General features: G+C 43.6%; 1 protein-coding gene across 5 annotated transcripts in view; it reads right to left on the bottom strand.

Annotated features, from left to right (window-relative positions):
• LOC135504557 (DNA (cytosine-5)-methyltransferase 3B-like) overlaps window positions 1–23,244 on the bottom strand; it is a 58,543-nt gene that overhangs the window by 13,449 nt on the left and 21,850 nt on the right. For 4 of the 5 annotated variants that reach the window (XM_064923261.1, XM_064923259.1, XM_064923260.1 and 1 more), the window contains exons 3-16: window positions 23,086–23,221; window positions 21,976–22,067; window positions 20,703–20,879; window positions 19,137–19,304; window positions 18,410–18,568; window positions 14,755–14,862; window positions 11,011–11,152; window positions 9,216–9,338; window positions 8,886–8,930; window positions 7,900–7,979; window positions 5,992–6,104; window positions 4,066–4,248; window positions 3,753–3,847; window positions 3,440–3,585 (exon numbers count right to left, since the gene is read on the bottom strand). In XM_064923261.1, coding sequence (XP_064779333.1) covers window positions 3,440–3,585; window positions 3,753–3,847; window positions 4,066–4,248; window positions 5,992–6,104; window positions 7,900–7,979; window positions 8,886–8,930; window positions 9,216–9,338; window positions 11,011–11,152; window positions 14,755–14,862; window positions 18,410–18,568; window positions 19,137–19,304; window positions 20,703–20,879; window positions 21,976–22,067; window positions 23,086–23,221 — 1,767 coding nt within the window. Of the gene's footprint in view, window positions 1–3,439; window positions 3,586–3,752; window positions 3,848–4,064; window positions 4,249–5,991; window positions 6,105–7,899; window positions 7,980–8,885; window positions 8,931–9,215; window positions 9,339–11,010; window positions 11,153–14,754; window positions 14,863–18,409; window positions 18,569–19,136; window positions 19,305–20,702; window positions 20,880–21,975; window positions 22,068–23,085; window positions 23,222–23,244 lie in introns of all 5 variants that reach the window. The other variant, XM_064923258.1, reaches the window with a different exon arrangement.

Here is a 23,244-nt window from a genome sequence, read left to right as displayed (position 1 = left end):
GTGGGACACAATCATGAAGTGGAACGACATTTATTGGATATTTCAAACTTTTTTAACAAATCAAAAACTGAAAAATTGGGCGTGCAAAATTATTCAGCCCCTTTACTTTCAGTGCAGCAAACTCTCTCCAGACGTTCAGTGAGGATCTCTGAATGATCCAATGTTGACCTAAATGACTAATGATGATAAATACAATCCACCTGTGTGTAATCAAGTCTCCGTATAAATGCACCTGCACTGTGATAGTCTCAGAGGTCCGTTAAAAGCGCAGAGAGCATCATGAAGAACAAGGAACACACCAGGCAGGTCCGAGATACTGTTGTGAAGAAGTTTAAAGACGGATTTGGATACAAAAAGATTTCCCAAGCTTTAAACATCCCAAGGAGCACTGTGCAAGCGATAATATTGAAATGGAAGGAGTATCAGACCACTGCAAATCTACCAAGACCTGGCCATCCCTCTAAACTTTCAGCTCATACAAGGAGAAGACTGATCAGAGATGCAGCCAAGAGGCCCATGATCACTCTGGATGAACTGCAGAGATCTAGAGCTGAGGTGGGAGACTCTGTCCATAGGACAACAATCAGTCATATATTGCACAAATCTGGCCTTTATGAAAGAGTGGCAAGAAGAAAGCCATTTCTTAAAGATATCCATAAAAAGTGTTGTTTAAAGTTTGTCACAAGCCACCTGGGAGACACACCAAACATGTGGAAGAAGGTGCTCTGGTCAGATGAAACCAAAATTGAACTTTTTGGCAACAATGCAAAACGTTATGTTTGGCGTAAAAGCAACACAGCTCATCACCCTGTACACACCATCCCCACTGTCAAACATGGTGGTGGCAGCATCATGGTTTGGGCCTGCTTTTCTTCAGCAGGGACAGGGAAGATGGTTAAAATTAATGGGAAGATGGATGGAGCCAAATACAGGACCATTCTGGAAGAAAACCTGATGGAGTCTGCAAAAGACCTGAGACTGGGACGGAGATTTGTCTTCCTACAAGACAATGATCCAAAACATAAAGCAAAATCTACAATGGAATGGTTCAAAAATAAACATATCCAGGTGTTAGAATGGCCAAGTCAAAGTCCAGACCTGAATCCAATCGAGAATCTGTGGAAAGAACTGAAAAATGCTGTTCACAAATGCTCTCCATCCAACCTCATTGAGCTCGAGCTGTTTTGCAAGGAGGAATGGGAAAAAAATTCAGTCTCTCGATGTGCAAAACTGATAGAGACATACCCCAAGCGACTTACAGCTGTAGTCGCAGCAAAAGGTGGCGCTACAAAGTATTAACTTAAGGGGGCTGAATAATTTTGCACGCCCAATTTTTCAGTTTTTGATTTGTTAAAAAAGTTTGAAATATCCAATAAATGTCGTTCCACTTCATGATTGTGTCCCACTTGTTGTTGATTCTTCACAAAAAAATACAGTTTTATATCTTTATGTTTGAAGCCTGAAATGTGGCAAAAGGTCGCAAAGTTCAAGGGGGCTGAATACTTTCGCAAGGCACTGTATGCATGCACCACTTTTCAGTTTTTCATTTTTTTCATTTCACTTCACCAATTTGGACTATTTTGTGTATGTCCATTCCATGAAATCCAAATAAAAATCAATTTAAATTACAGGTTATAATGCAACAAAATAGGAAAAATGCCAAGGGGGTGAATACTTTTGCAAGGCGCTGAACGTAATCAAATTACATTATTGAGTAATGTAGTAAAGTAACTCATAACTTTTTCAAATTGGGTAATATTATTACAGTTACTATACCTGCCGCATGTGTCCATAATCCAATGATTTGTATTGTCTATAAAATAGCACCAACAATTATTTTTAGAGAGGCTGCACCTCTGATCTTTGCCATTGATTGCTTCTGTGATAGCAAAGCCCATAGTGGGCTTTCCTGTCTAGTGGCAAGTGTTCCCTTTATTCATCTCTACGTCTTGAGAGAAAGATTTGGAATGAAAAGATAGGAAATCAGTACAGATGTTTGGCTTACAGTATACAATACCGTTCAAATGTATGGGGTCACTTAGAAATGTCCTTGTTTTTCATGAGTTGCAAAATGAATAGGAAATACAGTCAAGATGTTGACAAGGTTATACATAATTATTTTTTATTAGTTTGAAGCTGTGCTTTGGGTCATTGTCCTGTTGTAGGAGGAAATTGTCTCCAATTAAGCGCCGTTCACAGGGTATGGCATCCCGTTGCAAAATGGAGTGATGGCCTTCATTCTTCAAGATCCCTTTTACCCTGTACAAATCTCCCACTATACCACCACCAAACCACCCCAGACCATCACATTGCCTCCAACATGCTTGACAGATGGCGTCAAGCACTCCTCCAGCATATTTTCATTTTTTCTGCATCTCACAAATGTTCTTCTTTGTGATCCGGACACCTCAAAATGAGATTTGTCTGTCCATAACACCTTTCTCCAATCTTCCTCTGTCCAGTGTCTATGTTCTTTTGCTCGTCCTAATCTTTTATTTTTATTGGCCAGTCTGAGATATGGCTTTTTCTTTACAACTCTGCCTAGTCGTCTCTTCACTGTTGACATTGAGACTGGTGTTTTGAGGGTACAAATATATATATAAAATCACCCGACAAATCGGTAACAGCTTTTTTTGGTCCTCCAATAATCGGTATCGGCGTTGAAAAATCATATTCGGTTGACCTCTAGTCTGTGTCTCAAACTAGAAACTCTAATGTGCTCAGTTGTGCACCGGGGCCTCCCACTCCTCTTTCAATTCTGGTTTGAGCCAGTTTGCACTGTTCTGTGAAGGGAGTAGCAAACAGAGTTGTACGAGGTCTTCAGTTTCTTGCCAATTTCTCGCATGGAATAGCCTTCATTTCTCAGAACAAGAATAGACAGACGAGTTTCAGAAGAAGGTTCTTTGTTTCTGTCCATTTTGAGCCTGTAATCGAACCCACTAATGCTGATGCTCCAGATACTCAACTAGTCTAAAGAAGGCCAGTTTTATTGCTTCTTTAATCAGGACCACCAGCGATCAAACAAGAGTTGGTAATCTTTGGTAGAGCGCACAGGGATCAACCTTGTTCCCTCCGACAGTCAAACAAACAGGGAGATTGAGATCTTTTCCATGAAACTAAAACAAAGTAATATAACTTATTACTTTGCACACAAAGTGACATTGTAAAGTAACGTGTTACTTTTGTTAAATATAACGATACTTTGTCATATGTTGAATTATGAGAAGGAAAAGAAGCACTTGCTTTACACAACAACATAATGAGCCATTGGGGAACGGATTGGATCTTTGCTTTAGAGACAAACCTAGTACTCTACTCTCCCCTCTCTCACCCCTCCCTCTATATGATTTAACTCAGATTCAATTTGTTCTGCCCAACCATATGTAAAGACTGTGAAGAGAGAAGAGAGAGAGAGAAAGAGGGAGGGAGATCTGCTTACATTCTTCCTGGAGATGTTGCGCACATCGTGCACATACTGGATTCTTCCTTCATGTCGGACGACCCCCACCGATATGGAATCTTCACACACCTCTGACGCAATATAATGGTCCACTTTGAATCCTAGGTCTCGTAGCACTAAGTACCCTGAACACACACAGGTAAACATACGTCAAGATATTTTTTTTTGCGGGTTCTGAATATTACACTTGAGTAATGCATTAACGCGCACACACACACACACACACACACACACACACACACACACGCACGCACGCACACACACACACACACACGCACGCACACACACTTACCAGTGGCGATGCCATCGAACAGTGAGAGCACGCGGATGGGGCGCCTCTGTTCTGCAGGGACAGCCCGGTAGATCTTTGGGCTTTCCTGAGAAACATATAGACCAAATCAAAATGTTTATATAAACAAACACAGACACTGTATGTACTGTAGTAGTGTTGCTATGCAGTGGGACCCTGAACTTTTCCTGACCCTGTGACCTGTCCAAGAAGAACGGCAGGCCCTACATACTGTATGAGCGAAGTTAGTTTGGCCTCGGTAGTGGGACAAGGGTCAATGTTAGGAGTTAACTAAAGCATCTTGATGGGACTCACAAACTCCTGGCCGTTGTCGTTGACGAAGAACTCCTGCAGCTTCATGCTCCAGTCGTGGCGTCGTTTGAGCACGCCGTAGTTCTGCAGGGGCTGGCACATGAAACAGCGCCACGGGTCCAGGTTACGGGCACTGTTCGATGCCCCTGCGCCCACCAGAATGTCCAGACAGTCGACACAGAAACACCTGCAGGGGAGTAGACAGACAGGTGTGATAAGGTTGAGGGGGGAAAAGGGGAGATGGACGAGTAGGGGAGGGGAGAGGGGGAGGGAAAGGGTGGGCAGGGGGAGAGAGGGATATGGGGAGGGAGTAGGGGGAGGGAGGGAGGGAGAAGGGAGGAAAGGCAGGGAGAGGGATATGTGGGGGAGGGGGAGAGAGGGATATGTGGGTGAGGGGGAGAGAGAGGGATACGGGGGGAGGGGGAGAGAGAGATATGGGGCAGGGGGAGAGATATGGGGGGAGAGATATGGGGTGAGAGAGGGTTATGGGGGGAATGGGAGAGAGATTTGTGGGAAGGGGAAAGAGAGACATGGCGGGAGGGGGAGAGACAGAGAGAGAAAGCAGAGAGAGAAAGCAGGTGGAACTAGTGAAAATAAAAGGTAATACAGAGGAAACATATACAGTGCTGTGAACAAATATTTGCCCCCTTTCTGATTTTCTCTATTTTTGTACATTTTTTATACTGAATGTTATCAGATCTTTAACCAAAATCTAATATTGGATCAAGTTTACAAATAACACAAAAAAAATATACCTCCTTTATTTAATTAACAAAGTTATACAACAACCAATTCCGTTATGTGAAAAACTCAATAACTGGTTGTGCCACATTTAGCTGCAATGAATGCAACCAAATGCTTCCCGTAGTTGTTGATCAGTCTGTAATGTCGCTGTGGAGGAATATTGGTCCAGTCCTGCATGCAGAACTGCTTTAACTCAGCAACATTTGTAGGTTATCAAGCATGAAGCATTTTCATGTAGCCTTGATTGTGTGTTTTGGATCATTGTCTTGCTGCATGACCCATCTGCGCTTCAGCTTCAGCTCGCAGACGGATGGCCTGACATTCTCCAGTAGAATTCTCTGATACAGAGCAAAATTCATGGTTCCTTCTATTAAGACAAGTCGTCCAGATCCCGAGGCAGCAGAGCATGCCCAAACCATCACACTACCAACCCCATGCTTGATATGGTATGAGGTTCTTACTGTGGAATTCAGTGTTTGGTGTTCGCCAGGCATAATGGGACCCATATCGTCCAAAAAGTTATACTTTTGACTCATCTGTCCATAGAACATTCTACCAAGAGTCTTGATGATCATCCAGGTGCTTTTTTTGTTGGCAAGCTTGAGTCAACTTTTCGGACGAGATGGGTTCCTTTACGTCTGGCAAAACCAAACAGTACATTCAGTATAAAGAAAATATGTAAAAATAGAAAACAAATACTTTTTCACAGCACTGTACATCTAATCAGCAGGTTAGAGAGAAAGGAGAGCGAAAGAAAAAGTAGAAGCAGACAGAAGGCAAAACGTAAAAGAGGGTTGAAATGAACTAAGATACAGCAGATTACAGTTAAGATGCAGAATAATACACTAATGACACAGTATAGATACAGCCCGTCCCAAATAGCACCATATTCCCTAGTGCACTACTTTTGACCACAGCCCATAAAGTAGTGCACTGCACTTTTGGGGAAAAAAAGGGGTTCCAAGAGCGTTCTTCAGCTGCCCCCAAAGGAGAACCCTTTAGGGTTCCATGCAGAAACCTCACTGGAAAGGGTTCTCCTATGGGGACAGCGGAAGAACCTTTTACGGTTTTAGAAAGCGCCCCTTTTTTTCCCTAAGAATGTATAAAAGGGACAAGGGTAGCATTTGGGCCACACTCTCAGAAGATTACCGAGATACGGTTAACGAGGTGAGTGTTGAGTCCCAACCTGCAGCAGTTGGCGTTCCCACACAGTAGCACCTCGCGGCCCCCGCAGCACACCGTGCAGTAGGATTGGTAGCCGTCGTCATCATACATGTAGGATATCTCTAGATACACGTCCTACCACACGCATGCAACAACAGTCATTAACAACAATATCTAGATGCCAGTGTTCACTTACAGAACAACAAAATACCACATGTCTTGACACCAGGATCTTTAACCAGTTCGAGCATGTATAGTGAGGCAGGAAATCAAACAAGAATGTGAATACAAAGATCCACAATATACACAAAAGTATCTGGACACACCCGTTGCCGACATGGGTATAAAATCGAGCACACCGCCATGCAATCTCCATTGACAAACACTTGCAGTAGAATGGCCTTACTGAAGAGCTCAGTGACTTTCAACGTGACACCGTCATAGGATGCACCTTCCCAACAAGTCAGTTTGTCAAATTTCTGCCCTGCTAGAGCTGCCCCAGGCAACTGTAAGTGCTGTTATTGTGAAGTGGAAACATCTAGAAACAACAACGGCTCAGCCGCGAAGTGGTAGGCCACACAAGCTCACAGAATGGGACCGCAGAGTGCTAAAGCTCGTAGCACGTAAAAATCATCTGTCCTCAATACCGAGTTCCCAAACTGCCTCTGGAAGCAACGTCAGCACAAGAACTGTTCGTCTGGAGTTTCATGAAGTGGGTTTCCATGGTCAAGCAGCCGCACCGCACACAAGCCTAAGATCACCATGCGCAATGCCAAGCGTCGCCGCCATTAGACTCTTGAGCAGTGGAAACACGTTCTCTGGAGTGACGCTTCACCATCTGGCAGTCCCGACGGACAAATATGGGTTTGGCAGATGCCAGGAGAACACTACCTGCCTGAATGCATAGTGCCAACTGTAAAGTTTGGTGGAGGAGGAATAATGGTCTGGGTCTGTTGTCTGTTTTTCATGGTTCGGTCTAGGCCTCAGTTCCTGGGAAGGGAAATATTAACATCTGTGTGTTTTAAACACAGAGACCAAAGTCCACAGACACAAAGGCACCGCTCTGGGACACATTGACAAAGCTGTAAACTGACATCAACATCACTGCAATTGTACCAGTCACTCACCATGCACCCATTGCACTTAACAAAGCTATTTGAACTATGATGGAACCGAGCCCATAACAACAATGCTGCTAATAATAATGGAGAATGCTTCAGCCAATAGTTCCTATAAGAACTTCCTGAGACCTCGATAAGTCTGGATAAAGGCCTTTGCTTCAGAAACCCAATAAGATGGTGTGATTAGACCTGGGTTCAACAATGATGAGCTTTGAGCTTTCCTGGGAGCAAATAGAATAGCCTCAACGCCACAAACCCTCTGGCACTCCATACAAGCTAAAGCAAACACTAAAAGGATTTGGAAGACTCCGAATAGTAATTGAACCCAGGTCTGGATGAGGTGACGTAATATGATCATGTAGTGAACAGTCACACCGGTGGTAATGATCTATTGGACTGGAGGTAATGTCAATAGAAGCAGTCAGCTAGGCCTGGTATCGATGCTTCTAGTCCCTGACACAAGAGAGGCAGGCCTAGGCATGTCTCACTCTTAAGTTCTGAACACAGTGGTTCTATTGACAAAATAGCTCAAGATGACTTCTGTGGAAAGTCTTCCTCCAGAGAGCCACACACGAATAAACACTATCACCCCCAGCGCAGGGATTCAGGGTTGGATTACACGTTCAGGTAGGTAGGTGTTATTCACCTCAGGGTGTCCTGACTCTTTAAATGGGATCGAGACTCAGTGGCGGTTGGTAAAGATGGTGGTGTGAGACTGATGACAGTGATGACAGTGTAAATGTAATATAGGTGTATTTCTTGTCAGCATGTCATTTCTGAATGAGAGGGCATTAGAGAAGTGCACTAACCTTGCATGCTTGGCAAAGGCCTCCTTCAAAAAGTGGGTGGAAGGTTGCCACTCTTGTCTTCCCGCAAGAGAGGCAAAAGTCTGCACGAAACAAATATGAGCTAGACGGAGACTTTCGACGAAAACACTTTTCGCAGCTCATGTTCAACGGCTACGGTGTCTTCAGAAAGTATTCAAACCCCTTGACCTTTTCCACATTTTGTTGTGTTACAGCCTGTATTTAAAACGGGTTGAGGTGTTTTTTAGTCACTGGCCTACCCACAATATCCCATAATGTCAAAGTGTTTAAAAAACACATTTTTTAAAGGAATACAAAATGAAAAGCTGAAATGTCTTGAGTCAATAAATATTCAACCCTTTTGTTATGGGAAGCCTAAAAAAGTTCAGGAGTAAAAATGTGCTTAATGAATTGTATGTACTCACTCTGTGTGCAATAAAAGTGTTTAACGTGATATTTTAAATGACTATCTCAACTCGACCCCACACATACAAATATCTGTAAGGTCCCTCAGTGGAGCAGTGAATTTAAAACACAGATTCAACCACAAAGACCAGGGAGGTTTTCCAATGCCTCGTAAAGAAGGGCACCTATTGGTAGATGGGTACAAATAAACAGCAGACATTGAATATCCCTTTGAGGATGGTGAAGTCATCAATTCCACTTTGGATGGTGTATCAATACACGCAGTCACCACAAAGATACAGGTGTCCTTCTTAAGGATTTCACCATGAGGTCAAAGGTGATTTTAAAATAGTTACAGAGTTTAATGGCTGTTATAGGAGAAAACTGAGGATGGATCAACAACATTGTAGTTACTCTACAACACTAACCTAATTGACAAGAGTGAAAAGAAGGAATGGGTGGGTGAGGAAGAAAATGTGGTTTCAATGTGGAATAAGTCAAGGGGTATGAATACTTTCTACAATATCTGAAGACCCTTGTATGTCAATTAGAAAGAAATATCTGAAACTAAAAGGAGAACATACCTTCTATACTTCTGTTATTCTTCAAAACTTCATGCACCATTTGCTCTGAAGGGCAGAGAGGAGAGAGAGACACATGCAGGTCAACAATTAAAGACAGGTCTTGAGTCACAGGAATAATAACATGCCATAGCAATAAATCACAGACGACTCCAGGATCATATTTATTAGGGCATAAAATGTCAGAAAAATTTTGCAACGGAAATGGGAAATTAGTGTTTCTTATAGAACAAATCCAAGTAGTCCCTTCCCCGTTTCTGTTTTCTTCCGTTTGGTGCCTTAATAAATACGACCCTGATAACCCCGGGTAGACCCATTTGGTTGACCTCTGACCTCGACTGTAGACCTCCTCTGGGCCGCTTTTGGCCTTACACAGGCTGACGCGGGGCCTCTTGGCTGTCGGGAAATACTCTGGCAGACTGACGTCCAACACCTGGTGGTTCAACGTGCTGCTATCTGGAGAGGACACACACACACACGCGCGCGCAACTGTCAAAGCATGTAGAAGAAAGTATACGGTACCTAAAATACTCAACGAATATATGTAATATTACTGTATACCAGTTGATATTACTGTGTATTATTGGCCAAGTAATATTGGCCCACTAGACCCGACAAACCTATTGAACCCTTACGTCCGGAGTATGGTGGATGACATAATAAAGCATACTAAACAGAAGACAACCCTTAACCACCCTAGTGTGAGTACCTTTTCTGCTCTGGTTGTTGGAAATAACATGAATATTATCCAGCATGCGGAGCTTCGGAAATAGAATTAGAATTTAGGACAAAGTCAAAAACAAACATTTAGCTGTTACCTAGGCAGGTTGTGGTATTTTTAGGTTTGAAATCAAAACTAAGACGACAGTTTGTGGTTGGAATTGCAGTATGTATTTAGTTTGAGAATTTCGATGTGAGCTAGCAACTTTGGTCATCACTAGCTACCACAGTCACAAAGTCATAAAACCCCATCTATTTCTAACACTTCTCTTCTCAATCTGATTTTAAACCACAGGAGGTTGGTGGCACCTTAATTGGGGAGATCGGGCTGGTGGTAATGGCTGGAGCGGAATCAGTGGAATGATAGAAAATACACATGGTATCCATGTATTTGACACCATTCCATTTGGTCCGTTCCAGCATTATTATGAACTGTCCTCCCCTCAAGCAGCCTCCACTGTTTTAAACCTAAACCTGACCCTAACCTTAGCCCCACTGCTAACCTTATGCCTAACCCTAACCTTTTCATACATTTTTTACGATCTAGGCCAACTAGTGGAAACCGGAGAACAGGAAGTGGATTAGCTAAAGGAACTGGTACATAGGCTATAACCACCCCTCCTCTCTAATGAAATACCAACGTGCCAACATACAATTAACCGATCATATGACAGAGATAGGAAAGGCAGATTAGGATGCCAAGTAGAGACAGGAATAAATTACGTAAGTCTTAAAAGTATTTAATTAAAAATGTGTCATATTGATCGAAGAGAAAGTAATGGTGGAACTCTTAAATACATTAGCAACTATTGTCTCAGCCCGAACTGGGGCTATCGTTTAAAGCCACAATATGTAACGTTTTGGGGCGACCCGACCAAATTCACATAGAAATATGAGTTATGGATCTGTCACTCTCAAGAAGCAGTAGATCTGTTATATATGCGCTATTTCTATGCTTCCCGTTCATAAATGTTGTTTTTGCGTCTTTTATTTTTCGATTTTGTACACCAGCTTTAAAAAGCTGAAAATATTATATTTTTGGTTATTGGAAATATATTTCACAGCAGTTTAGATGGTACAATAAACTGAAAGCACCTGAACTATTAGAATTTTAGCAACAAAATGGCGGCAACATTTCTGCATATTGCACCTTTAAGTTGGGTGCTATAACAGTGATCTATTGGACTACATAGGTACTTCCTAGGCACATTCACAATTACTGTATGATGTGAAAACTAAAATATTGCTTCAAGGGAACATTCGCATTTGAGAAGTTTCAACAACAAAACAATTCTAAAAAGTTAACTATCCCTTTAACGTGCCCACATTAGACAAGACAGGAGGAGGCAGGAGAAAACCCCAGCCATGACATTTAGACCTTATATTGGCTTTGGTTGGTGAGTCTCACCAGGGTTGTCTGTGGGTTTGAGGCCTTCTTGGCCCTTAGGTAGGAAGCCCCCGATGGCCCAGTCCAGCATGGGCTTGACTTGGTCTTCTGGCCCCTCTGATTCACACTGAGGGAATGTCTTCTCAGCACGCAGACTTGCCATCTGAGAGAGGGAGGGGGAAAGGGAGGCGGGGAGAAGGAGAGAAGGAAGGGAGGTAGAAGGAGAGGGAGGAGGTTAGGGGGAAGATAATATGAGATGGGAGGGAGAGAGAAAGTGAGAGGAGAGGGGGGAAGAGGGGCAGAGAGAAGAATGGAGCTGAGAAGAGATGATTGTCAGCCTTGCTAAACAAACAGGTGATCAAACAGGCAGGTACTCTATACAGACAGTCAAGCACACGAGAGACCAAACAGACCTGGTAGACAGAGACAACAGACTGAACTAGGCTACTACAAGAAGGGGCTTGTGCTCGCAGACAGACAGACAGACAGACAGACAGACAGACAGACAGACAGACAGACAGTCAGTCAGTCAGACAGACAGACAGGGACACAGACAGACCGACATCTCACTAGACACACAGGTCTTCCTCTTTCTCGCTCTATCTCACAAAGGCGGACAGATCATCATTAACCAGAGAAAATAGTCAAACAAACACACAAAAGAACATGACAAGGAGTCGAGAACAAGTAGGGTCGGCACGCTCATTAGGCAGGATTAGGCAGCATTTTCTGAGCATGGCATTTTCTGAGCTAAACTGGCCAAGAAGCACCTTCAACAACACATAAAACCTCACATAATTCTTCTAAAAAACTATGACAATTGCTCTCAACCAGTGGCATATGGGCTTTTTAGGTGAGGGCTGACGCCGCCTTGGGATAAACAGTGCCCACTTTGTCAAAGGCAAGGAAGCAAAATATTTATCTTGTCCATTCCCAGCGTGCTTGTCCAGGGTGCTGTTGGAGAGATTCATCTCTGCAGCGCTCCACTGACGTTCCGTCCCAAAAACGATCAAACATAAATCATGTATCAGATATAGCATATGGTAGACAGAGTAGGCTATGTGGCCTTTTCTGTAGCCTACAGGCTGGAGATATAATGAAAGACAACGCAAAGAGACGGAAACATCATGTTTCTCCGATCGAATAGCCTATCCTAAATGACGGGCGATCCGATAAAAAACACAGGACAGGTGAAATGGACAATCAGGCTACTCACAACTGCTGTCCATGATTTTCATCCTGTGGGCTAAATTGTCATGATCAGTGGTTTCAAGTATGTATCCTTATATTTCTGCATTTCTCGCTGTGTAAACACATTGCAAATAGGCTCAGGATAACTCATTTTTTATTTAACCAGGCAAGTCAGTTAACCTCTTTGAACTCTAGGGGCAGTATTTCATTTTTGGATAAAAAAACGTTCCGGTTTTAAACAAGATATTTTGTCACGAAAAGATGCTCGACTATGCATATAATTGACAGCTTTGGAAAGAAAACACTCTGACGTTTCCAAAACTGCAAAGATATTATCTCTGAGTGCCACAGTGTCGATGCTACAGGCGAAACCAAGATGAAACTTCAAACAGGAAATGAGCAAGATTTTTGAAGCGCTGTTTTCCAATGTCTCCTTATATGGCTGTGAATGCGCAAGGAGAGAGCCCACAATTTCTGCTGTTTCCCCAAGGTGTCTGCAGCATTGTGACGTATTTGTAGGCATATCATTGGAAGATTGACCATAAGAGACCACATTTACCAGGTGTCCGCCCGGTGTCCTGCGTCGAAATTGGTGCGTAAACCTCAGCTGTAAGTATTTTTCCATTTAATTCAGAGAAGAAAGCAGACTTCCATGAACGATATATCAATGAAGAGATATGTGAAAAACACCTTGAGGATTGATTCTAAACAACGTTTGCCATGTTTCAGTCGATATTATGGAGTTAATTTGGAAAAAGGTTCGGCGTTTTGGTGACTGAATTTTCGTTTCTTTTGGTAGCCAAAAGTGATTTTTCTCCTACACAAAGAATCTTTCAGGAAAAACTGAACATTTGCTATCTAACTGAGAGTCTCCTCATTGAAAACATCCAAAGTTCTTCAAAGGTAAATTATTTTATTTGAATGCTTTTCTGGTTTTTGTGAAAATGTTGCCTGCTAAATGCTACGCTAAATGCTACGCTAGCTATCAATACTCTTACACAAATGCTTGTTTTGCTATGGTTGAAAAGCATATTTTGAAAATCTGAGATGACAGTGTTGTTAAGAAAAGGCTAAGCTTGAGAGCTAGCATATTTATCTCATTTCAATTGCGATTTTCATAAATAGTTAACGTTACGTTATGCTAATGAGCTTGAGGCTATAACTGGATACAGGTTTTTTTCGTAGCCAAACGTGAACAAAACGGAGCGATTTGTCCTACACAAATAATATTTTTTGAAAAACTGAACATTTGCTATCTAACTGAGAGTCTCCTCATTGAAAACATCTGAAGTTCTTCAAAGGTAAATGATTTTATTTTAATGCTTTTCTTGTTTTTGTGAAAATGTTGCTGGCTGAATACTAGGCTTATAGCTATCAATACTCTTACACAAATGCTTGTTTAGCTATGGTTGAAAAGCATATTTTGAAAATCTGAGATCACAGTGTTGTTAACAAAAGTCTAAGCTTGAGAGCAAATACATTTATTTCATTTTATTTGCGATTTTCATGAATAGTTAACGTTGCATTATGCTAATGAGCTTGAGGCTATAAATAGGATCCCGAATCCGGGATTGCTCGTCGCATGAAGTTAAGAACAAATTCTTATTTACAATGACAGCCTAGGAACAGTGGGTTAACTGCCTCGTTCAGGGGCGGAACCAAACATAGCTGGCTATGTCTGGTTTAGATCTGAAGCATTCTGGCCTTAATGTCAACGTCCACGGACATAGATTCTTGGTCTATAAATTATGTATTGGTCTATCAATTATGTATTTTCAACTTTCTTTCAGAACTGAAAATGAACCTTATTTCAACATCCAGAAAATAAGAATTTTCACCTTTCACTCAGAACCTAAATTTAAGCTAACTTCAAAGTCTGGAAAATATGTATTTTAGACTTATTTTCAACATCATGTTGCTTATCTATCTATCTATCTATCTATCTATCTATCTATCTATCTATCTATCTATCTATCTATCTATCTATCTGTCTGTCTGTCAGAAAATGCTGCCTAATCCTGCCTAATGAGCGTGCCGACCCTACTTGTTCTCGACTCCTTGTCATGTTCTTTTGTGTGTTTGTTTGACTATTTTCTCTGGTTAATGATGATCTGTCCGCCTTTGTGAGATAGAGCGAGAAAGAGGAAGACCTGTGTGTCTAGTGAGATGTCGGTCTGTCTGTGTCCCTGTCTGTCTGTCTGACTGACTGACTGACTGTCTGTCTGTCTGTCTGTCTGTCTGTCTGTCTGTCTGTCTGTCTGTCTGTCTGTCAACAGCTCCTCGTATTGAGAGACTGATAAATAAACTGCAGGGAAAGCAAGGCCCTGTATTGACTTTATTGTGCAGCTGTCACACCCCCATACAGGCAACCACAGTTATATTGGCACGCACACGCACACACACACGCACACACACACACACACACACACACACACACACACACACACACACACACACACACACACACACACACACACACACACACACACACACACACTCCTGACATGAAGGAAGGTAGGCACTAGGCAGGTAAGCGTTAAACCACACACATATAGCCCCCCCCCTCCTCCTTACCTCCAGCGCCTGGAAGATGGCCCTGCGGTAGGATGTCAGCTTGGTGTAGGAGGCCTGGTTGAAGAACTTGGGGAAAGCGGTGATGGAGTCCAGCTTGTCAGCAGACACCTGGAGGAAGGATGATGAGTGGAGGTATGGAGGGTTAAACCCTCATTCATTGCTTTACTGTAAAACAAGGTCTGCATTCACATAGGGGGGAATTCCGACACAAGTTAACCGTGGAATTCCCTTTTTTCATGCCCTTTTTTCGCTCTATGCATATTCTGACCCTTATAACGTCAGCATGAGAACAGCATGCTATTCACTCGCTATTCGTTTGGGATGTAGATGGAATAAATGAAGGTGTGGCGGAGGTGTTGTCTACGCAGACTCCCTATTCTGACCTTGACTTAATTCCCTAATAATTCCACCGCCTTTTTCTCGCAAGGAAACCGTAAATAAGGTCTAGCGATCCAACCGGTTCCAAGTGGGGGAGAAAAACATCTACACCATTCTCCACGCACTGTCATTCACAACTCGATAAGAGCTCGTGGTAATAACTCGGTAAATGATAAGGGAATTGTAAATATAAATGACAATGGTTTTAGATATATTTTACCTTATGATGGCTGGAGAAAAAAATTGAAACTAGTCATATGGCAGCTAACTGAAGCATATCAACATATCAACTTTCCCAAAGTAAAGTTTATGAAATGCTGGTGCCATTATGCATAATTTCATGTGTACAGCCATTTAACTTGCAGGGATGGGCACTCTCTAATGTCTTATTACAGGCTACCCCAACTTTCTCTGTTTCCGATTTCTATCATGTTAAATATTAGCCACTATCAGTATCGACTGTCAGCAGGAATACTAACCACAGACATTCAACTGCCAATTTACTATTAGTTCCCTTCAGTTGATATAGCCTACATTATCATTTAATTACATTTTTTCGTTTACCTTCATTTGCTTCCTCTGTAAACGGTTGTGAGGTCGGTTGGACTTCCTGCCAAATTCTCTAAAATGACGTTGGAGGCAGCTTATGGTAGAAAAATGAACATTCAATTCTCTGGCAAAAGCTCTGGTGGACATTCCTCCAGTCAGCATGCCAATTGCACACTTTCGTGGCATTGTGTTGTGCTACAAAACTGCACATTTTAAAGTGGCCTTTAATTGTCTTCAGCACAAGGTGCACCCGTGTAATGATCATGCTGTTTAATCAGCTTTTTGATATGCCACACCTGTCAGGTGGATGGATTATCTTGGCAAAGAATAAATGCTCACTAACAGGGATCTATAAAACGCTGTCAATCAAGTTAAAGTAGCTAGCTTGTCCAACTATCTTAGCTGGCAGGCCTGCTGGTAAGGCTGGTAGACTTTAGAAAAGCAAGAAATAACTCATGAACAAGACTCACGTTCCTTTCCATCTTCTACACAGATTTTAGGAGAGATGCAAAGAAGCCTATTTAGTTCCAACACAACAAAAAAACACCAGTCAGGTGGATACAGACAGCTCAAGAGGTATGATTAGATATGCAGAAAAATATTTTTGTCATAGAATTAAGCATAATGATTGTAGCTCAAGACAGCAGGAAAAAGCTGTTTCAGGTGTTTGAAAGATTCTACAACTTAAGAACTAGGGGGTGGGGCATAGCACCCTTCTGGACCACCCCCCAGCCATACTCACATAGTTTGTGCCCCCTCAAATTCTTGCGGTGCATGATGCCCCTGAGAGACTGCAAGGTACCCACATCTGCAGAGTGCGTTACCCTACTTAACAAGGTAAGTCTGAATACCAAATACTGAGAAGTCCGTAGGAAAGGCCCCAAGCGTCTTATCTAGGACCAGGTGCCCTATAATGTTATTCATTATGATCTGAAACGGATTCTCGATCAGCAATCCTACTCTGTGTCGCATGAGCCTTGTTTACACCTTGCGTTAATACACAACATGACCAAAGGTATGTGGACACCTGCTCATTGAACATCTCATTCCAAAAACATGGGCAATAATATGGAGTTGTTCCCCCCTTTGCTGCAATAATAGTCACCACTCTTCTGTGAAGGCTTTCCACTAGATGTTGGAACATTGCTGCAGGGACTTGCTACCATTCAGCCACAAGAGCATTAGTGAGGTTGGGCAATTAGGCCTGGTTCACAGTCGGCGTTCCAATTCATCCAAAAGGTGTTCAATGGGGTTGAAGTCAGGGTTCTGTGCAGGCCAGTCAAGTTCTTCCACACCAATATCGACAAACATTTCTGTATGAACCTCGCTTTGTGCACGGGGGCATTGTCATGCTGAAACAGGAAGGTGCTTTCCCCAAACTGTTGTCACAAAGTTGGAAGCACAGAATCGTCTAGAATGTATACTGTAGCATTAAGATCTCTCTTCACTGGTACTCAGGGGCCTAGCCCGAACCACGAAAAACAGCCCATGCCATTATTCCTCCACCAAACTTTACAGTTTGCATTATGTTTTCGAGCAAGTAGGGTACTCTTGGCTTCCGCCAAACCCAGATTTGTCTGTCGGACTGCCAGATGGTGACACATAATTCATCATTCCAGAGAAAGTGTTTCCACTGCTCCAGAGTCCAATGGTAGCGAGCTTTATACTACTTCAGCCGGTGCTTTGCATTGCGCATGGTGATCTTAGGCTTGTGTGCGGCTGCTCAGCCATGGAAACCAATTTCATGAAGCTCCTAACAAACAGTTATTGTGCTGACGATGCTTCAAGAGGCAGTTTGGAACTTGGTAGTGAGTGTTAGAAACGAGCACAGACGATTTTTACGCGCTACTCTCTTCAGCACTCGGCGGTCCTGTTCTGTGAACTTGTGTGGCCTATCACTTCGCGGCTGAGCCGTTGTTGCTCATAGACGTTTCCACTTCACAATAACAGCACTTACAGTTGACCGGGGCAGCTCTAGCAGTACAGCAGTTCAGTACAGGCCATTCTACTGCAATTGTTTATCTATGGAGATTGCATGTCTGTGTGCTCAATTTTATACACCTGTCAGCAACGGGTGTGGCTGAAATAGCCAAATCCACTAAGTTGAAGGGGTGTCCACATACTTTTGTATATATAGTGTATGTGGGTTTTATGTTCAGATCAATATAATTTAATCACTATCTGATCAAGATGATTCAATCACAATCTGATCAAGATGATTCAATCATTATCTGATCAAGATATGTTGCATCTACACATGGTATTAAAATGTCTATCTTATCCAGCCACTGTGACTGCAGATTTCCTAGTCCCTCCCTGTATGCAATTTTCTGGCATACAGATAATATTTATTTATTTTAAGATAATTATGAAGGCAATGGTGCTACCTGTCAATGATTTTAGAAGCCGGTATAATGATGATTTAAATAGTTTCACCATCTCGATCTGTTTACACTTGATTGATATCCAGATACAATTTGTGCCTAACTATCTCCACAGGGAATGCATCTTTTAATCATCTACACCATTCTAAAAATGTGGGCACAATCAGAATGTGGACAAGATCAGGACAAGGACACATGTTAGCACCAGGTATAAACATGGCTTTTGTGCATGCTGGCCCTGATAATACAGCAGACTTTATGACAGACTTACAATAACACCCAAAATGTTTCGCTCGCCCAAAACAATGACGGAGGGTTGTGGAACCCACTTCCTCAATGCTCACCTCAGAGAACTTGCCGTCGCCAAACCACTGCAGCCACCTCATGCCATGCGTGGCCTGTCGTTTGCCCGTAGCGCGCCAGGTGACCACGATGCCTGGCCACCAGGAGAACCCCTTAATCTTCCCCCACACTAGCTCCCCAATACCAAAACCCTTGTTGTCCTGCGAGGGGAAGAGAGAGAGAGGGGGGGGTTTAGAGGGGTAAAACGGGGTGTGCGTGTGAGACCTGGATTTGGAGTTTGAGACGGGGGAGGTCTTAGCATCCATGGGACATGTCAGTGCATAGATACACCGCCAGGTGCACATAATCATAATGGATATACCGCTGCTAGGGGACTGTGGATACGGGTTGGTCTCCAACCACACATTACAAAGACTCAAGTCTTACCATGAGAATGTTACACTTCATTTACTTCATGTGCCACCGACTAACCACACGCCACAGAGCTGTGTAGATCTGTGAGGTTGCCAGCATCAAAGGGTGCAGAGATGTACAAACACACAGTTAGCCATGCTCGACGCACACACTCTCTCTGCAGGTGGACAAACAGAAGACGGGGATGAGAGACCTCTTTGATCTCCTCCCCTTTCTTTCTCTGTTTCACCTTCACTCACTCTTCTATTGGCCCTATATTCACTTCCACACTTCTTCCATTTCTCCCTTCTCTCACCCCCCTCCCCCGCTCTCCCCTTCTCCCTCCTACCCTCTCCTCTATCCCCGTTCAGTTACCTTGTACTCCGGCTGGCAGGCAATCTCTGTGGCATGGGAGATCAGGGAGGTGGAGGAGGTGGAGGTGCTCTGGGCCGAGTCCTTAGAGTCCTGCTCCAGGAGCTCCAGGGAGGGGCCCTCAGGGACCACGGACACCAGGGGCCCGGGGCCAACACCGCAGGCCAGGCTCTGTGGAGCGAGAGAAAGGGGAAGGGAGGGAGAAAGGCAGGCACAATGCATGAAACGTTAGTTGGGGTGTATTGTATTGCATTGGTCATTACAACCTGTCTAACTACAGTGTAAAGTACACTATGTTACCAAGTAACTGTTGAACTTGTATGTGTTTTTTGTGGTTTAAGTTGGTCCTGATGTTCTCTGCTCTACCCAACCCTATTTCTCAGCGCCATCCGTGTGTGTTTTAGTCCTCTTGACTCAAATGGACTCCCACACCTACACAGCTAATTCAGACCAACACCTTGAAACCTGCTCAAGTGTTCTTTTCTCTTTCCGATTCAATTGCTTTGGTTCAGTGGTAACCGAACCAAAGCAACTCTTCATGCAGGTACTGTGACAGAGGGACAGACGGAGAGGGTATGAGAGAGGGGGGAGAGAGAGCGAGAACGTAAAGAGAGTGAAAGGGAGAAGGAGAGTGCAAGAGGGAGAGAGAGAGAGCGAGAACGTAAAGAGAGTGAAAGGGAGAAGGAGAGCGCAAGAGGGAGAGAGAGAGAGAGCGAGAACGTAAAGAGAGTGAAAGGGAGAAGGAGAGCGAAAGAGGGAGAGAGAGAGAGCGAGAACGTAAAGAGAGTGAAAGGGAGGAGAGCGCAAGAGGGAGAGAGAGAGAGAGAGAGCTAAAGAGAGGGAAAGAAAGAGATCCAGAGAGGCGCCAAACATTGTCGGCGCCGTCACGAAGCGAAGCCGGCGAGGACTTAAGTAAGCACTTCTGGAATCTCATCACGTGGCGGACTGCAGACAATCATGTTTTAACTGGCTCTCGCTGCAAAGAAGAGGCTTCAGAAAATAAACACTGAGGAAAAAGTGGGTGAGAGAGAAATAATCACCACAGCCTTTCAAACAAAGGCAGCACTTACGGTGTTATGTCTCCAACGATTTGGTTTGGTTTAGCTCTACCTACCCACTCATATCTCCTGTTTGAGCGTCATATCTCCTGTGTGTGTGTGTGTGTGTGTGTCTGTTTGACTGTGACAAGTCATGCTGGATGGTGTCTTTCTACAAGTGCTGACTTGTCATGTCTCAGAGAACTGAGAGAATACGCAGAGAGAAACATGAATTGCCCTTTGAGGCCAAGAGTCAGAGAGACTGCCAAAAGCATGACTACCTAGTCATGTCATCGCTAATGCGATTGACACAATGTCTTCTTTTAATGTCAAATAATGTCTCAGGTACTGTTGGAGCAAAGTAAAACATTTATTAGGGGGTGTCAAATTTGCGTGAATTAAAAAGATGATTGTAAATAATGAACTTTAATACAAAAGATCAGAGCTGAATATTTTGACAGACTGGATAGGATATGCCCTGGGAGTTATCGTGTCTGTTCATTACATTGTTGCACATTCAGTCTAGTCTCACCGGAGAGCTGCTGTGGTGCTCCAGCCTGCTCTGGCATCCTCCTCCTCTCTGCTCGCGGCTGCGCGGTTTGTTGTGAGGGGCCAGCAGACCGGCCTGGAAGATGGTCCTGGGAGAAGGTCTCTGTCTCAGGCCCGAGCCCGACTCCGAGGCCCCCACCCCTGCCACCTTGGCCTTCTGCTGTAGAAAAGACACAACACAACCCTTTCACTCAACCAATAGGTACCAAGGGGACCAAGATCCAGGCAAACACAGCGTCAGAGTCTTGTTTAATAGGGCAAGTGTTTAAAAAAACACAACAATCTGTGTTCTTATTGGGCAATTTCAGGTATCGCCTCGCCGTTTCAAAACGTTTCTACCAACTGTACACAGGTCAGGTTTCAGCATTACCAGCCGTGCTTGTCTTGGTTCCAGGGTGCAGGAGGAGTGTGAGAAGAGGGTGTCTGGCTACGAGATGATCATCATCAACGTTCAGGTTTCGGTTGATAAGAGATGTGTGGTTATATCAAAGCTGAGTTGATACCAGCAGTGTCCCTAACAGTTAGAACCAGTTAGTCCTGCTGTCTGCCAGACAGACAGACAGTTCTTTTGGTTTATGGGTCACAGGTATGACAGTGACTTGGGGAGAAAGCTGGAGCAGTGTGTGTGTGTGTGTGTGTGTGTGTGTGCGCATATATCTATATCAGGAAGGGGTCTTCAACCTTTTCTTGACCAGAGTCCCCCTCCCAGGCAAAAAATAATTATAATAATCACAAGTCTTGTCTTATCAGGCGAATAGATTTGGTAGATAGTTTGTCATTATTTTGAACTCCCCACATTACAATTGGAAGAGTAACTATAAACTTTAACATAGCCTCTTAGCTAGAAAGGTAATGGGCTCAGAGCATTTTCCCTACGAGCAGCTGGTCTAGAAAGCTAAACCAGCAGCCAGTGGCTCTACGCAACCTATTCCCAGGTGCTTCTTCAGAGCCTTTGTCAGATACGCAAGTGAGTGTAAATGGCTCCAATGAGTGTCATTTGCTCAATATCAGGAGGTGAGAAATAAATAATAATTGGTTAATTCTGTTGTTGCTAGCGATATTCATAACATTGAAATACATTTTTAAAAATGGGGGGGAAAGAAGATATTTGTCCATATGCACAAGTGGGTCACCTGTATGAGTATGAGGTGTATAATGAAAATGTGTTTTTTTGCATATCCCAACTCCCCCTGAGACACCCTCAGAGAGAGAGAGAGAGAGTGTGTGTGTGTGTGTGTAGTGTGTGTGAAACTCACCTCACTGTCGGTAGAGTCCCAGCTGCACTCCTCCTCTGAGGACCTCTTCCTAGTTCTCTTTCTGCTGCCAGACAACTGATTCACATCTGAGTCTGGAGAGAGGGGGGGGGGCAACAGGGAGAGAGAGGGGAGGTGAGAAAGTGAGAGAGATACATGGGATACAAGGTAAGGATGGTGACTTAAGCCATCCGCCCGCTTCCCAGCCGAAACAGCCAAGGAATTGGTTCATATATTATGATTATAAAACATTTAAAAAAATAGTTAACTAGGCAAGTCAGTTAAGAGCAAATTCTTATTGACAATGACGGCCTAGGAACAGTGCCTTGTTCAGGAGCAGAACAAAATATTTTTTACCTTGTCAACTCGGGGATTCGATGCAGCAACCTTTCAGTTACTGGCCTAACACTGTAACCACAAGGCTACCTGCCGCCCCAAAATTATGCTGACATTTTGTCATGTTTTTTTCCCGGTTTGGACTTGGGTGAGGGTTTTTCGGCTGTTCGGACACAGCATTCTTTCTGGAGGCAAGACGAAGTTCGGAGCCGAAGTCTACGCCCCTTCAACTGTGTTTGGTCAACAGTGGGGATTCTTCAATAAAGTCTTTGTCATTCAATGAGAGGCATTTTCAGACACCAAACGACTTAGTTAGATAATAAGATCTCTTTGGCAAAAACTGAAAAATTAATGACAGATTCCTTGAGTTATCTTAGATTAATTTGGACTATTTTGAGGAAGTGTATATTGGTTACGGCGTCTCAAAATGGACAAACAGTACGATTGGTGCTTTTTCTTGTTTTTCAAGCGAAGGTCTTTCCAGGGAGTATGCCGGCACACTCGAACTGAAGCATGCTGACCCCTTTATGCAAACACAGGTTTCAGAGAGTGTGTGAGAAGGGTGAGGGTTGAGAGGTGAGAGAATGATCTAACTCAACGCGGTCAGAAGGTGTGATGTGATAATGAGATCAAAGGCCTGAAGTCAACTGAGAGGGGTGAAAGCTTTCCGAGAATGTCCTGTGTGTGTGTGTGTGTGTGTGTGTGTGTGTGTGTGTGTGTGTGTGTGTGTGTGTGTGTGTGTGTGTGTGTGTGTGTGTGTGTGTGTGTGTTCCGGACCTGCAGGTGAGGCAGCATCTCCATTCTGCTTGGGGCTGAACGGGGAGTGAGGTTCGGCCAGGGTGAGCGGGCTGTTCTCATTTGTCATCTCCATGCCACTGTCATCGGCTGCAGGCATGTCCCCATTCACCTCAGCCTGGGTACGACAGGAGAGGATCT

This window comes from Oncorhynchus masou, chromosome 18, assembly GCF_036934945.1.
Source record: "Oncorhynchus masou masou isolate Uvic2021 chromosome 18, UVic_Omas_1.1, whole genome shotgun sequence".
Taxonomy (NCBI): Eukaryota; Metazoa; Chordata; class Actinopteri; order Salmoniformes; family Salmonidae; genus Oncorhynchus; species Oncorhynchus masou.
This window is presented reverse-complemented; position numbering and strand designations above follow the sequence as displayed.